The sequence below is a fragment of the Paramisgurnus dabryanus genome, chromosome 1 (assembly GCF_030506205.2).
Source record: "Paramisgurnus dabryanus chromosome 1, PD_genome_1.1, whole genome shotgun sequence".
NCBI lineage: Eukaryota > Metazoa > Chordata > Actinopteri > Cypriniformes > Cobitidae > Paramisgurnus > Paramisgurnus dabryanus.
Window position 1 is genome coordinate 15988282 of NC_133337.1, and position 17004 is coordinate 16005285.

At 42.4% G+C, this 17004-nt stretch overlaps 1 protein-coding gene across 3 annotated transcripts in view; it reads left to right on the top strand.

The window, feature by feature from the left end:
• Positions 1 to 327: 327 nt before the first annotated feature.
• Positions 328 to 17004, top strand: part of LOC135760684 (kinesin-like protein KIF21A) — a 77137-nt gene continuing 60460 nt past the window's right edge. For all 3 annotated transcript variants that reach the window (XM_065274779.2, XM_065274780.2, XM_065274781.2), the window contains exon 1: positions 328 to 615. In XM_065274779.2, the coding sequence (XP_065130851.1) occupies positions 572 to 615 (44 nt within the window). In that variant the 5' untranslated portion in view covers positions 328 to 571. The remainder of the gene's footprint in view (positions 616 to 17004) is intronic.

A 17004-nucleotide genomic window follows, 5' to 3' on the forward strand; every position in this document is an offset into this window, starting at 1 on the left:
CACATTTCTGTGTTTTTCAATTTATTGTTTTTTTGTTGTTCAATTAGTGTATAATATCTAGTTTGAATTGTTTATTTTGTCCGTACTGTGCCTCCATATTTAAACATTTTTTTGGTAATATTATTTAAGAACACCTAATTACACAATCATTTTAATCATAATAATAAGGAACCTAACGATTTAGTCTTAAATACTGAACAAATTAGTTTTTAAGCCCTCTTCAAACAGGAGTCATTCAGTCACCTTTGTTGTCTCTGTATAGAGGGGCGTGGCCTAACGTGCCGTGAGGCGGGCGTGACACTGTGACGTCACGCTCTGGGGGAGAGTCTCTCCTCAGGGCGAATAACGTGTATGCTGGATCAGTCAGTCATCGTTTAGTGCTGCGCCGATTGTCAAATGTTTTGTTTAATGTTTTTATCATCTTAATGGCGATAAAGCAGCGGTGTGGATAATTCGAGCTGCATAATGGCAGAATAGACGCCCTGAGAGACGCTTTGTGTTTGTCTGCTGCTTAAGCCGATCAAGAGAAGGAAAATCATCTATATTTATCCCGTGTGTCCTGAACGGGATCATGTCTGCGGGACATGATGAGAGCTCAGTGCGCGTGGCTGTCAGGTATATATATATTTGAATTTATTATATACTTTACAGGAGTGCAAATGGAGTATCGGACGATGCTCCATATGGGCCCGCCTCTAATGTACCTGCTATAATATCATCATACTGTACGGCCCAGTGATAACGACATCAGAAGAGTGTATGTTTTGCTTTAGCTCATGATGTTTACATAATCATTTAAGACATAGTGTTTAGATAGGATTATGTGCTTGTGTAAGGCTTTTTTGTACCTTACTTTTTAGATTGCAGCCTCGTCTAAGGCCTTATTGTAATTATAAACATTACCCCGTATGTTTAATACAGCAGGTAATATTACAGTAACATACAGAAGTACAGTATAATACATATAGCATTTATATTTTACTGTAGGCTATATTTTTGTGCATATAGATGTTCTTTAATTTGACCATGTGTCTGTACGTACTGTTGATAAAACATGGGACCACGTCATTATATAAGAATTAAGTTATATTTATTTATTTATTTATCATTAACGCATGTGCATGATGTCACCTAGATCACCATGATGAAGCTCTAGTCTAAATGAAGCACAAATGCCTTTAAATGCATCTTTAATGCCATTCAAATTTCTTATTTGCTTGCTCCATGTGTAGACTACTCATTGAGTATATCTAACAATCATTTGCATTTTTGTCAGATAGTGAATCCAGCTCAAGTATGTCTGATAATGCCTCTGTTGAACACATCCTTTTGTGCTCAGACTGACAGAGTTTCGCTGAAGGCTTCTTTTTAAGGTTGAAAACAAAGGTTGTCTGTACGCTCAAGTTTCATTGTTCAGATAGGCCTAAGGATCTCTGGTTACTGAAGTTGACAGACTTTGACCTGCAGCTTAGTTTGCTTAACGTATGGACTTAGGCCTAATGTCATTCACTCCGCCTCTTTATTCCGCTGTCACATTGATATGGAGACATCCTGTTTGGTTATGACAACCTTTTAAAAACTGAAAGGAAGGAGAGGGAATTTTAAGTGTACTAAAACAGGTGCAGGTTTCATTGTGAACATCGAGAAAGGACTTAATGATCTGGAAACTGCTTTTAAAGGGTTTTAATGAAGAAAAAATTGGAACGTTATGTGTGATTTTTAATGAAACATTTTATTTATCATGTAAACATGTGTAAACATGGATCTTTTTGACAGCGTTGTTGTCTGTATGTGACATTTTTCATTAACACAAAGGAATTTTTTTTTGTTTTTCACTACATTGTTCTTGTGTAAACATTAGATGTAAAAAATTTTGGGGCAGTTTAAGCCTAGTACCAGACAAACTTAAATGTAAGTGTTGTCTTGATCAAAAACAACTTGCTCTGACATATCTTAAAATGTATAAGTGCGAGTGTTGTGTATCAAGATGCACACCAGTAGTGTTTATTTATAAATTATGTTTTTAAAAATGACTTAACTATCCTAATTTAACTAAGGCCTAGTCCGGGTTTAAGCTAATCCCTGTCCGGGAAACCACTCCATAGATTCTCAGATTGATCTTCCGTTTAACAATACAATATTGATTTGGAAATCCCACAATCGATTCTTAATGTGCTTGCTATACTTCAGGCAGGGCTTGTAAGGATAACTCGATGGCCCAGGGCAAACGTGAATGATGCCCGCATGCCCCAGTGCTACATTGTCACTAAAGTTTTTTTGGGGCGTGTTTTAGGCCTTGCCTTTTTAAATATTTAAGCAAAGATGACATGATTTCAATGCGCTACTCACATGCTTTTTTTGGAAGTTTTGTGGGCCCGCATCTGAAGCGTGTGCCCGGCAAGCTACATCTCAAGGCTTCAGGCAGAACTTTATACCTGGGATCATGTTTCCTTTGTGCTTGAACGAACATATTTACATCAAAAAAATATTTAAAATATGTTGTTTTTTTCACAAATGTAGCCTGTTGTGTGAATGTAAACAATTCAGAAAGAAAATGCATGTGTAACAGTATATTGGATCTGTGCATTACATGTAGGTCTTAAAGTGACAGTACACCAAATAAATTTCATGCCTGCAAATTAAAATTTTCAATAAAATATTGATAACGAATCGATATTGGACTGAATCGAAATCTAATAGAATCAAGACCATATAAAAAAAATAATCAAATCGCCAAATGCCCAGCCTTAGTAAACATAGCCTGAGTTTAAAGGACAAGTTCGGTATTTTACACTTAAAGCCCTGTTTTCAGATTTTTTTATGATGAAATAGAACGGTTTTGACTGAAATTTGGACATATGATGCTGGCCTGAGAATTTTCGTGTGTTTCTTGTATCACCTCCCACCTCTATAATGGCTTCATAAGTGCACTGGAACAATCCTTCCTAAAATGCATTAAACTTTAGTTTACAAAGACGTGAAACTCACCGAGTGGTCAGGGGTGTTCACTGATATGCTCACACAAAAATCGCTGCAAAAGACGCATTCCAAACAGGTTTTATTGTAGTTTTTGTCCAACTCCATTGACTTGTATTAGATGTGCTGTGAGGTACGGTATTACTCCGCGCCGGGAACGTTGTTTGTATTCTTGCAATTGGCAAAGGCGGATTATCGCCACCAACTGGGTTAAAGTGTTTATTATTCAAGCTCTCAATGGAAGAATATACGAGTGTGAGGCGTTTGGAAAAATAGGTCCACAAGTTTACAACGAATGGTAAAACAGCTGTTGGAAAGCGATTTTTGTGTGAGCATATCAGTGAACACCCCTGACTACTCGGTGAGTTTCACGTCTTTGTAAACGAAAGTTTAATGCATTTTAGGAAGGATTGTTCCAGTGCACCTATACACCCATTGTAGAGGTGGGAGGTGAAACAACAAACACCCAAAAATTCTCAGGGCAGCCGCATATGTCGAAATTTCAGTCAAAACCATTCTATTTCATCATAAACAATCTGAAAACAGGACTTTAAGTGTAAAATACCGAACTTGTCCTTTAAGTCAACATGAACACTTTATTATTCAAGTTTTTGTAAAAAAAAATTGGATTACTAAAAGCACAACTGGAATTTCACGTGGGTGAACTTTTGGTCATACGACAAAAGTCCTTGTGATGCTTAATCCTCATTGAAATCAAAAGATTTGCACAGTCCTCTGACAAACTTCACTGAGTAAGCACCTTAAGAACTCTCTTGTGTTGACATAAACCAGTATCTTGAATGTTATCACACGCACAACAAAACCTCCTCTGGATTTCAAACCACAGACACCACAATGTTTGTTCAAGCTTGTATTGTACCTCGAAATCACTTGCGTAACGTCTTCAAATTTCTAAGTATCAGTGGAATTTCTCTTCACAGGGAATGACATCAGTGTTTTTTTTTGTCTGGTTCAGCAACTTAAAGACAGCAGCAATCCTTATGTTCGTATAAAATGAGGTGATGATGACCGCCTCTGACAGAAACTAAAACCCACAAATCTGCTACATCAATGCATACAGTGTGAATCCACCATTTTTCATTGTGTTTATGACAGTCACTGCTGTTTAATTATAGTTTAACCACTGACACTGTTTTAACTGGGTGGAAATAGATGGGATTTAGGAAACTTCTTGTAATTTTTGGTTTATCCAGGCCGAGGTTACTTGTTGATAAAGCACCAGTCTCTACCTGTTACACTGCTGCCTTCAAAAGCACTTCATTAATCTTGTGTTCGAATGCACACTCTCATTAATCTGCTGTTCTCGTAACTATTTTTAAAGGATTATCAATGCTTGAATGCTTTTCTTTGGTAATGGCATTAAAACTCTAATGTTGGGGAATTCTGTCATAAGCAGTTGGCGTATGTCTGATCATTACTGTACCTGACAGGCATTTAAGAAACAAAACTAACAGACAGCTCACTGCAGACTTAAATAGGTCTTTATAACAACAGGGCACTTTGTTTTGGTATACTTAGATACCTACTGTAAATACTGTACCTACTTTAGGCTACTACAGCTATATACTGTATATTAGTGTTGCTTGCCAGTGCAGTTGTCTTTGACACGGTTATTAGGTTGGTTCTGGGCGGTGCCTAAGCTTTCTTAATGATTTCTTAATGATCTTTGGTGGTCCTAAGATGTTAAGGTGGTTTCTAGGGTGTTCTGGGTGGTTGCTGAATGTTGCCTATTGAGTAGTTATATACCATTCGTCTTTCAGTGTAAGTCCTTTTCACTTGCAGCTTGTTTTGAAGTATTATTAATCTATAGCCCAACAGGACGAGTCAGGGATTTTTTTAAAAGTTTGAGAAACTGTAACAATGATGCTTGCTCTGGCTAACACCTCTACCAATGCAACAGCTTGCTTATAGTGACTGTGCTATAGTACATTTATGCATAGCTGATGCTTGCATCCAGAGAGACATACAGATTTTGCCGTTCTAATCGTTTTTTCTCATTGAGCTTGTAAGATCAGATTCTGTATCTCTGGTCATGCTTGAATAAACCATAAATATTTAATCACCTTGGGGCCAACAACAGGGTGCTTTGTCAAATTACTCCCCTGGTCAGGTGAATTGGTCCCAGGTTTATATTGCACATGATACACTGTCACTCTTTGGTTATGGAATTTGTTTCTTAGTATTTGACTGCTTTGACCTCTATTTTATTGAATATATTAGTCCGAGGGGGAACTGGGCGCCTGTTATTGAGTAACTGAATCCTTGTACAGTTTGTGGCACTTGGACTTGGACTCATTTTAATCTTCAACTTTATACCTTGATGCTTAACAGAATAAGTAAGCCATATGATATGAAAGTGCGTTGTTACAGTTATTAAAACCTGGATTTCCACCTTACTTAAAAACAGATGCTTGTGGGTCATAACTATTTTTATGAAAACCCAACAACAATTAAACAAATGCAAACTCACTTATATTAAAGGATGAAATTAAACCTTCATTTACCAGTGTTCTTTTGCACTTATGCTTACATCATTGCCCTTGTCAGGGTTGCCAGATCCACATAACAAATCCAGCCCAATGGTTATTTAAAACTAGTCCAAATGACTATTTACAGCCCAAATATCAACAACTATTGGACCAAATCCTTCCATCTTTAACCTGCAGAAAAACATCAACCGTTTAAAAGTAGCCCAATTCAGAACTCTACTAAAAGCCTGTGGACTTCGAAATGCTGCAGACCTGGCAACGCTGCTTTGTTTCTAAACAAGTTGATAATCTTAAAATCTGCAGTCGATTTTCAAAGATAGCGCCTATTTTAAAATTTCATTGGACGAATTCAGAGATGAGACTTCCAGGCGTGACAAGCGGACAGTCAGTGCTCCTTTACCCCGCTGAACACTTCTATCATTTGCCGCTGGCTCTGATGTACATGTTCCCTTTCAGTCGGTCACTACGACGTCACGTCGTGACCGACGAATTGGGAACCGCTTCGCGGGTGACCTATCTGCTTCGAGAAACCTTTAAAACGCCAATGAACTTGGCATGCAGATAATTGCATCTGCCGGCGCCGCCCCGCCGCACAGGTATTTAATGAGCGGCAGGTGCAGTTATCAAATCAGCTTTTTAGCTTCGAAAGCTGGCAGACTGACTGCTCACGAGAAGCTACTCTCTGCTCTTTGGAGAACTCTGCGTGTTTGATTTGGTTGGGCAAAGGCATTTCAGCGGAGGCTCGCGGGTGTTCCACCTCTCTTTTTATTTTTATTTTTTCTCACTCTTAGTTGAGTGTGTGCGTAGCCGTTCCCCTGTGTGCTTCATCAACATCAGCACATTAAAAGAGTGTTTCCTCTAAAAGAGTATTGCGGTGTTCTGCGTCTTTTTAAAGACAGCATTTCACTTGCACTGAGGCAGGAGCGTCTTTTTAAAGATGTCTTTCTGTCCGTGTTTCTGGATGCGGCAAATGTATGGGTCCCCGGGTGGCCACGATCGTCCTCTCTCGTGCGCAAGAGTGCATGCTGAGGCGGCGTTCGTGGAGGGTTCATACTCCTAAGAGAGCGTGAACCTCTTGGATGGCGGAGACGGGTTTTGTACCTCCGGGAACGTCACCCCCTTTTTTCCGTTGCGGAGCCCCGTTAAAGGTGCGGTGGCAAAACTCCCGAAATCTTATCTCCGTATAAACGGTGCTGAATCGGTTAGCTGGTTCGTCCAGTGACTCTCCGCACCCCCATCCACAGCCAGAGGTGCCGTAAGAGACGGGTGGCGCGTGTTCTACGTGCTCTCGTCCTCTTTCAGTCCTCACGAGGATTCTATGTCTGTCACAGCATCGGAGAGGGGGTCGTCTATTCGGTCGCCGACTCGGACCCACTCCCGCCTTCGGGTTGGGTAGGGGCTCCCGTGCTCGACCCCGAGTGGCGGCCATGTACGCTCGGGAGCGCGGAGACGGTCTGTGTGGAGCGGAGAGCTCCTCCCCCACCCGCACCGTCCCGCCTAGATGATTGGCACTTCAGGACTGCAAGAACAGCCCCAACCTTCTGTGCCTTTCTTCCAGGGGTGCATGTTGGTTGACACGGTCGTGGAAAACTCGTTTTCCTCCCGGAACCGACCTTTCAGCCATCACCTCTCACCTCTCCTGACGGCGGGGCCGCTAAGGGTTATGCTGCTCCAAGAGACCAGCCTCCCTCCCCTCACAGACCCACGGGCTTGTGAGAGGCGGCCTCTGCCGTGCGCGCCATGGCGCGATGCAGGTCCGCCAGGCTACGGCACTGAAGGATCTGCACAGGCGAGGTCACGGTCCGGCAACTAAAGAATCCTGTGTGGCTCTGACCTGGCGCTACGAGCGACTGGGTTCACCCCACAGGCCGCCGGACGTGCTATGCCCACCCCCCGGTGGTCCAGGGACGCCATCTCTGGTTGTGTCTTGCGGGCATTAAGTAGGTCATTAATAATCGCCCTAATGTTCCTTCTTAGACCAGCCATTTTGGCGACGCTGCTGAGAGTGTCCAACAATGATCGGCCGCTTTAGAGCAGACTGAGGCTTCATGCCACGTCGGAGCCTAGCTGCCCCCTCCGTTACGTCAGTATATTGGTCTGCTTTTCGCCGAGGGTGTCCTGCTACGGCTTTTTCGTTCCTTCATCCCGGCAGCTCTGAGGAACCTGTCGTAAGCTGTTCACCCGCCCACTCAGCCCGCTACAAAGGTGGAAAATGAAACTTAGCGGCTCTGAGTCGGGCGACCTGAAGATGGAGAGGATCGCTCGTCAGGAGATGGTGAAAATATCACTCTCCCCCCCCACCCCGTAGGAGGGCCGGGTGGGGAATCCTTGGTTTCGTTTTGTTCCGCCGACTTCAATCGGCACCCACTAACCTCAAAGAGCGAATTCCTCTTCTTTCTCCAGGTCCCCGAAGGCATATAGGAGCTTCGGACGGGCTCAAAACCCTACGTTCTCCTCTTCCTCATTCGCCAGCGGATGTATCGAGCGGGACATCTACAAGGGAGCCCCTTTGCTCAGCATCCATCAGCGGTTTCGGGTGAGTGTTTCATTACACACAACATCTCACAATGCGGCCAAAGAGCACGCGTCGTTGAGTTCCCCGTCTCCGCTCGCCACGGGTACACATCGTGCCGTTAATTTCCTCTCGCTCGGTATCTGGGGGCCTGGAAAGAGCTTCCCAGCCCGTCGCGTTGGCTTTTACGCACGATTCGTCTCGGTTATACATTCAATGTGCCCGGCTACCTCTCAAATATTCAGGCTTCACCACGGTGAAGGCTGCCGATGCGCACGTACTCCGTGCGGAAGATTGCTGTCCTATTGGCGAAGGACGCGATCGAGCCGGTCCCTCCAGCCGAGATAAAGTCGGGGCTTTACAGCCCTTACTTCATTGTACCCAAGAAGAGTGGCGGGTTGCGTCCGATCCTAGATCTGCGTACTGAGTCGAGAATTCACATTCACGGAATGCTGTTCAAAATGTTTACGCAGAGGAGCATATTTTAATGCATCCGCCCACAGGATTGGTTTGCAGCCTTCAACCTGAAGGACGCGTACTTTCATGTCTCCATACTTCCCCGACACAGGCCGTTTCTCCGCTTTGTGTTCGAGGGGTGGGCATATCAGTACAAAGTCTCACCGTTCGGGCTTTCTCTCTCTCTCCCTGTGTCTTCACGAAAGTTGCGGAGGGCGCACTGCAGCCCCTGAGAGAGTGAGAGAGCGGTGTTGGCGTTTTGGCGTATTGGCTCATAATAGCTCAGTTTCGTCAGATGCTGTGCACACACATAAATCGTGTACTTAAACACCTCGCTCGTCTCGGTCTTCAGGTCAACTGGGAAAAGAGTAAACTTTGCCCCGTGCAGAGGATCTCTTTTCTCGGAATATAACGGGATTTGGTCGATTTAACAACACGTCTCATAGAAGCGCGTGTTCAGTCAATTCTGACTTGCCTAAACATTTAAAGGCAGGGTTGCGGTTCCACTAAAATAATTTTAAAAACTTCTGGGGCATATGGCAGTAGCTGCGGCTGTGACACCGCTCGGGCTGCTCCATATGAGACCGCTTCAGTGTTGGCTTTATGACCGAGTCCCGAGGAGAGCGTGGCTCACCGGCTTTCAAAGTATTATAATTACATCGAGATGCCGTCACACTTTCACCCCGTGGTCAGACCCAGCGTTTCTCAGGGTGTGGATGCCACTGAGATAGGTCTCCAGGCATGCTATTGTTGGCAAAAATGTCTCTACAACGGGGTGGGGAGCTACGTACGGCGGGCTCGTCGCTTCGGGGGTCTGGTCGACATTCCAGCGACATTGGCATAAATTGCCTCGAGCTGTGCACTGTATATCTTGCGCTCGTCCGTTTCATCAACGTGATTCGATGCTTAAGATGTATTAGTGCGCACCGACAAAACTGCGGCTGTAGCGTATATCTATCGCCAAGGCGGTCTGCGCTCTCGTCACCTGTCGCATCTCGCCCGTCTCTCCTCTTCTGGAGTCAGAAGTATCTGAGGTCTCTTCGTGCCATTCACATATCGGGGTCGCTGAACACAGCGGCAGACGCGCTCTCATGAGCAGCGCGCCCCGGCGAGTGGCGGCTCCACCCCCGGTCGGTTCAGCTGATTTGGAAATGTTTCGGCAGAGCAGTTAGATCTGTTTGCTTCTTCAGAGACAACCCATTGTCGCCTGTTTTATTCATTATCCGAGGGAACACTCGGCGTGAATGCACTGGCAACACAGCTGGCCGCGGGGTTTCCCCCCAGTAAGCTTTATTTGCGCAGACACTGTGCAAGTCAGGAAGGACGAGGAGCGCATTCTATTAGTTGCGCCGTACCGGACAGCTAGGAATTGGTTTTACAGAATTCCCTCTCCTCGCGACAGTCCCTCCCTGGCTGATTCCCTGGCACATTATGGCACCCTCGCCCCGATCTGTGGAACCTCCATGTGTGGTCTCTGGACGGGGCGCGGAGGTTTTAGGTGATTTACCCCAGGCGGTATCTAACACCATCACTGTAGCGCGAGCGCCGTCTACGAGGCAGGCGTATACGCTGAAATGGAACCTGTTTGTTGTATGGTGTACTTCTCAACGAGAGGACCCCCGGGAATGCTCGATCAGTATTGTGCTTTTATATCTCCAGCACCACTTGGAGAAGACACTTATCATTAAAGTAGATATCGCGGCAATATCCGCGCATCACGTACCCATAGACGGTAGATCTGTGGGTCAGCACGATCTGGTCATTAGGTTTTTAAGAGGTGCACGGAGGCTGAATCCTTCGCGCCCTCCCTCTATTCCTCCTTGGGACTTGTCCATGGTGCTGAAAGCCCTTCAGCACTGCCCTTTCGAGCCTCTGCTCACGGTGAGCGTCAAGTTTCTCACTATGAAAACTTTGACGCTCCTCGCATTGGCTTCTATTAAAAGGATAGGGGATCTTCATGCATTTTCGGTCAACGATTCGTGCCTTCAGTTCGGGCCGGCTGAATCCAGCGTTACACTGAGACCCCGGCCGGGCTACGTGCCTAAAATTCCCACCACTCCCTTTAGAGATCAGGTGGTGAATTTACAAGCGCTGCCTTTGGAGCAGGCAGACCCAGCCATGGCTTTGTTATGTCCTGTTCGTGCACTACGTGTGTATGTGGATCGTACTCAAAGCTTTCGGACCTCAGAACAGCTCTTTGTCTGCTACGGTGGTCAGCAGAAAGGGAAAGCTGTCACTAAACAGAGGATGTCTCATTGGATTGTAGACACAATCGCCCTGGCGTATGAGAAACAGGGCATTCCTTGCCCTTTTGGTTTGAGAGCCCATTCAACCAGAAGCGTGGCTTCATCTTGGGCTTTGGCTCGTGGTTCCTCACTTGCAGATATTTGTAGAGCTGCTGGCTGGGCGACACCTAATACGTTCACTAGATTTTACAGTGTTCGTGTTGAGCCGGTATCCTCTCGAGTTCTCTCGTCAGATCAGTGAGAACATCGAGGAACGGCTCCTGTGTCGGCTTGGTGCCTTTCTTTTCGGTGCTGCACGACCGCACCATTATGGAAGGCAGTTAAGGCAAAAACGTTACAAAAAGCTGTTTTTTGTCTCCTCCACCGCTTGGTGGCCGATGTTGCGGAGCATCGGCTGCCAGCCTCTCACTAGATGTATCCTTGACTATCTGGGTGAGGCTAGCGCCCACATTGCGCCCCCTAGTGGTTTCTTTGTGAGTATTTCCGTGGAAAGTTTCTGATTTACCATGTTTCCCTTAGCGGAGTTCGTTCCGCGCCTCTCTAGTGTTGCTAAGAGAGTGTATTTTTTATAGACCTCGTGTCTTTTTATCCATCACCTTAGTGGTAGACCCCTAGAGGGTTTTCTTTCCGCAGCGATCTTAGTCCCGCCTGACGAGTTCGCTTCCCAGTTCGCCTAGTCACTATCGTGGGTTAAGGAACAAGTAGTGACCGGCCTCTGCTTCAACCCCATTTCCGTTCCCTTAAAGAGGAGAGTCGGAGGGTTTATGCAGGCACTGGAAGGGTCAGCTTCAGTGGCGCTTTGGTAGGGATTCCCAATTCGTCGGTCACGACGTGACGTCGTAGTGACCGACTGAAAGGGAACGTCTCGGTTACATATGTAACCCTCGTTCCCTGAAGGAAGGGAACGGAGACGTCACGTCCCGTCGCCACAGTTTGCTGTTCCACTGCTGATATCGGCCAGACCCTTTCCTTCTGTCCAGCTTTCTCAGCAAAAAATAGCTGATTTGATAACTGCACCTGCCGCTCATTAAATACCTGTGCGGCGGGGCGGCGCCGGCAGATGCAATTATCTGCATGCCAAGTTCATTGGCGTTTTAAAGGTTTCTCGAAGCAGATAGGTCACCCGCGAAGCGGTTCCCAATTCGTCGGTCACGACGTGACGTCTCCGTTCCCTTCCTTCAGGGAACGAGGGTTACATATGTAACCGAGACGTTTTTGATGGTCAAAAATTAGATTCACCGTAGTCTTTGTTCTCATGAATCTATGGCTTAGTTCAGACTGCAGGTCTTAATGCTCAGTTTTTATTTTTTGCAGAAATCGTTTTTTTTTTTTTTTTTGGCTCTTGTTCACATTATCATTTAAATGCAGTCTCGGTGAACTGTATGGCCTAAAAGTGACCAGCATGCGCAGAAAAAGACGTGACGTCATCGGTTTATTTAACTATACCACTCAGATATTCTATCTCAGACAACTATTGTAACCATAGTTTTACACAATGGTTAAACAATAACATGTTTTTGGCTTCATAGAAGCAAGAGCCATGAAACTAATGCATTTTTAATAGATTCTTGTCTTATTGTGAACTATTCGTCAACATTTCAAATAATTTTTTTAATGTCTTTTTAAATCTTCCATTAAAAATTTAATAACTCACTCAAACAACTTTCCTTCTTAACTGCTAAAAACCAAGCCCTCTTATTTTTTTCAACTCCTCCCTTCTTACCAGTCATAAAGAGTCTTTTCATGATCCAATTAATTTCTGGTGGATTTACGTCTCGCCCTATTTTGTTCATTTAAAAACCAGTTTCACTTGGAAATTATCAAAGTCATTTGCAAATGCAGTTTTATGTTTCGTCTCCTTTTAAACAATAGTTCAGTTTGATTCTGTACACATAACATAATGTGAATACGATTGTCAGTATCTATTTTCTGGAGTGAATCCTCAGAAAAGTATTGACAGCTGTATTTAGTTGCATTATATACGTGGACATTGTGTGACTGATTGTTATGGTTACAGATTTTTGAAAGGTGGGTGGACAACATTAAAATCAAGCGCTCCACCTTCTGCCTTGCTAAAATGGATTATCTTTAAGTCTCCTTATGATTATTTATGAGGCAGTTAAGTAGAAACAACCCTGAGAGCCATCTGTCATGTTAATTCCTGATTCAACACACTCACATGCACAAAGAGTTGGGTGGTTGTGTGTGTAGAGACGACGTCTGTAGATGGAGGGGTTTATGTTTACTCGTGCACGAGAGGCATCTGTTATGGTCATTTTAAACGGCAAGACACAAGTGTCCAATATTTTGAAAAGCCAAAGCCACATACACCACCGAGTTTAGGGCCTCTCGACTAAAATCTTTTTCATGATCTTTTGATCTGTAGGCATTAGGCAATCATATGTCTGAATGTTTGAAATTAGTAATGTGGAGAAAATGCAAAAATATATTTTTTTAAATAATGACTTGTGATTAAGAAAATGTGAACAATAAAAAAAGAGTCATTAATATTTTTACTTTTTAATTAAAACTTTTTTTAACTTTTCCCTGCATCTCAGGATCTTTCCCTGCATTCTTTTTGCTGTGAATACGTTAAAGATGCTTATTTTGAAATTTTTACTCACAACATAATTCATATAGTTGGGTCAATGATGTGAGGTTAATAATTTTTGTCCGTATGGTTCAATTAAATGTTATTTGAGGACCAAGTCAAACATTTTCTGGTTTATTTAATTTTGAAAGAATATTTGGGTTATAATTGCAAAAATGTCAATTGGTGTAAATAGTATTTTTTTATATAATCATTTAGTGTAATATGATTTTTATATACATTTTTACATCATTTGTCAAAGATACAGAGCTGTTTTCATTATATGAAATAACTAATAAAATTATATTTTTACTTTTTTTTTGATAATTACGTTTGCATCAAGTTGGATGAAATATTTAATATTTCTCATTCTTTTTGATGATTACGCTTCCATGCGATCAAGGTGTATACATTTTTTTATATAACAATTACACCATTTGACATTTTCCGGTCCATTCAGTTTTAACTTTTTGGCGCAAAAATTTTTTATTGCATAAAATCAACATAAATAGTAATACACTTTGCATTGAAATATACATGATGCATGCTTTTCAAACAAGTTTTTTTAAAAAGATTTTTGAATTTCTCATCTGCCAAACTGTTTTTTTCACTGACCCAGTTACATTTGTGTCCAGGGTTTAAAATAAACTTTTTTCACTCACCAGCCAATTTGGCTACTAAATCTTTAAGTTAACGGCCATTCAGAACTTCTACTTAACGAAAAAAGACAGAAAATAATCAGATTAACTATGTCACATTTTTATTTATAAAAAAAAATATTAAACATCTTATTATCTTTATTATAAAATCTGAAGTGCATATTATTCAAAAAATAATAATTTTATTCTGCCATCTCTTCTATTACTCCTTCATCCTTTTCACCAAAACTTTGTTTTTAGGTAAGCAAATCAATACAGTACAATAAACATCAAATAAAGCATCAAATAAATTTCATTACTTATATTTATATACTAAATAGATTTTCTATTTAATCTTAACGCTGTACTAGCACTGCCTTTTTTCCTGTACTTTGTAAAGTGTTTTTCATACTATTCTTTAACCAGTTTAAAAAAAAATAAGTCTTAAAAAATAAGCTTATAAAAATCAGTGGTCAAGTCTTGTTTTAATAAGCACTTCAATGGAAATAAGTCATCAAGTGTCTTAATGTATAGTGATCCAGTGTCCTTACCAGTGCCCGAATGCCTGTACACAATATACTGATTCACGACCTAGGGAGCATGGAACTAAATGAGACACACGGATAGAGGAACCTTGGTCTTCTCTTGGTCTTCTTGGATGGGTGCCATTATCGGCATAGACTAGTATACAGTATGTTGGAGGACCACCGTACTGTACTTACTGTACAGTATTGTCTTTGTCAGCCCTGTTATATTCACACTGGTTTGGAGTTTAATGTTACAGCGTTGAAGCTTGGTGCATAAAAGACGAAAAATGGCTTTAGCATGCAACTATTTTTGAACCACACATCATTTATAGTCGGCATGCTTTGTACACAGATTCATTTTTCTGTTAAATTTTAAGATTAAACTATCATTTGCATTACATTTACCTTCTGCATTTGGCAGATGCTTTTAGACTTACAGTGGATACATTTTATCAGTATGTGTTTTTCTGGGTTCGAACCCATGATCTTTTGCACTGCTTACTCAATGCTCTACTAGTTAGGCTATGTTGCGCATTCTTTAGTAAATCTATCAAATATTCTAATAAGCTAAGTATCCTTCAATGGGTTCAGAAGACAGTGTGCAAAGTTTTTTTTTGTATTGCCAGGTCTTTCCTATAACTATAAACACTCATCAGAGCTCCAGACTGCAAACAGATGGTCGAATTTGGAATTTCTTCTAGTAGTTATTTATTTTTTAAAAGACGAGTAGATCGTGAGCCCACAAATGTGCAGTGGCAGATTTAGGGGGAGTATACCAAAGCGTTAAGACGTGGCTGAAAACGCCAGGTGGACGCCAACTATGCCCGCTTGCCAGCGTTTTTTTAGCTAAGTGCTTTGGTTACTATAATACTTCTGTTTTGTTTAGCAATTGTTTTACGATGTGCCGATTGGTTGTTGTGGTATTTGTCCCATCCCTCCTCCACTGTGATTGACAGTTGAGTGAAAAGTGACATTGAAGTAAAGTGTGTACAGTATATAACCATGCCACTCATCTCATTACAATATGCTAACTGGATAAGACTGGATATTACTTATTATTACAATCTAACTACTTACTGTATTTACTAGCTGCTGACCTAAGATCAGCATAGGGAATCTCTGGCTAATTTAAAAGACATTTATATTTTGCTGATATGTTTTACCTTTTGTTGTAAATTGAGTTTTTTGGGGTATCTTATGCCTAGTTTTAGTAAAGGGGGTTGTATGATTCTCTGATTCACAACTTCCTGAAATTTTTATCAATTGTGCATAATGACATGTGCAACAAATGCATATAGGGTTAAGTCTATTTATTATTAAGTATTTGTCAGTAATAATTCTTTTGTGAATAATTGCATTGCAAGCTAATTTAAAGTGTGCCCCTACATTTTCTGCGTGTGCTCCTAAAATTATCAGTCAGGGGCTACAGTGCTTCTTTTTCTCATAAAGCAAACAGATTCTTTCCATTTAAAAGTGTTAATGTGTTATGCTTATAAGTTCATGGGATCACACATGGTGGTTGTTTTGTGACCTTGTTTTCAGTAGTGGTCTTTTTCCCTCCCTGTTTGACCAATTGCAGCAGTTGGACACCCCATAGTCCCCATGTCCATCCTGTACTGTAGGTGACCTCACAAACGTGCACCGCGACCTGTGATCCAGGAAGTGGTAATGAGGCTATCAGCCAATGTGGACACTTCCTGTGTTTGTGCAACTCATGCACTCTTTTAAACAGTCTTTAAAGAGCACCTATTATGTTGCAAAAAAACAATGTTATTTGGTGTAATATAATCTGTTTGTTGGTTTATGGTTCAAAAAATGGCCAGGCCGATAATCTTTCAACCCCTAATCTAATGCCTAGCGTACACCAAAGGATTTTCACAGTCCCAGACTAAAGACCGGCAGTCTTTAGGAATCTAACTGGAGTCTCGGCGCGCTCCCGTCGTCTCGATCGTTAACTGTGAGGTGATAATCTGCAGTCGGCGACCCGATTTATGCCAGTCTTTCTTTAGTCTTTCATATCAAACATGTTTGATATTATCGCAAGTCCCAGCGTAGTCTCGTGACGTAAAACAATTAACAACCAATAAATTCGTTCTCCGAAAACCGGAAACAGGAAGCCATCAGTCACAACAAAGAAACATGTAGACGGACGTGGAAACAGAACGAGCGCCAAGTAGGCGAAAATGGACCGTGGATGAGAGGAGCGCCTTGTCGAGCGGTGGGCAGAGCAGCCGTGTCTTTTTGATGTAAACTGCCGTTCATACCACGACAGAGTGGAAAAAGAAAAGAAGTGGAGCGATATTGCCGAAAAGCGTGAGCAACGCGTAAGCGGCGCGTGTTTTTTCGGTGCCCATGTTAACAAGCATGTACACCGCACGCGTGCGGTCATAAATGTGACGCCAAGTGTGTTTCAAACAGTCATGACTTTGAGCAATTCAAAAGAAAGCAATTAAATATTTAAAAACACCAGAAGACTGCGCTGTCTTTCACTCTCTGCCCAGCAAATGAGTCCTCATATACCTTAATAGTCTTCAGAGAAACAGATAACG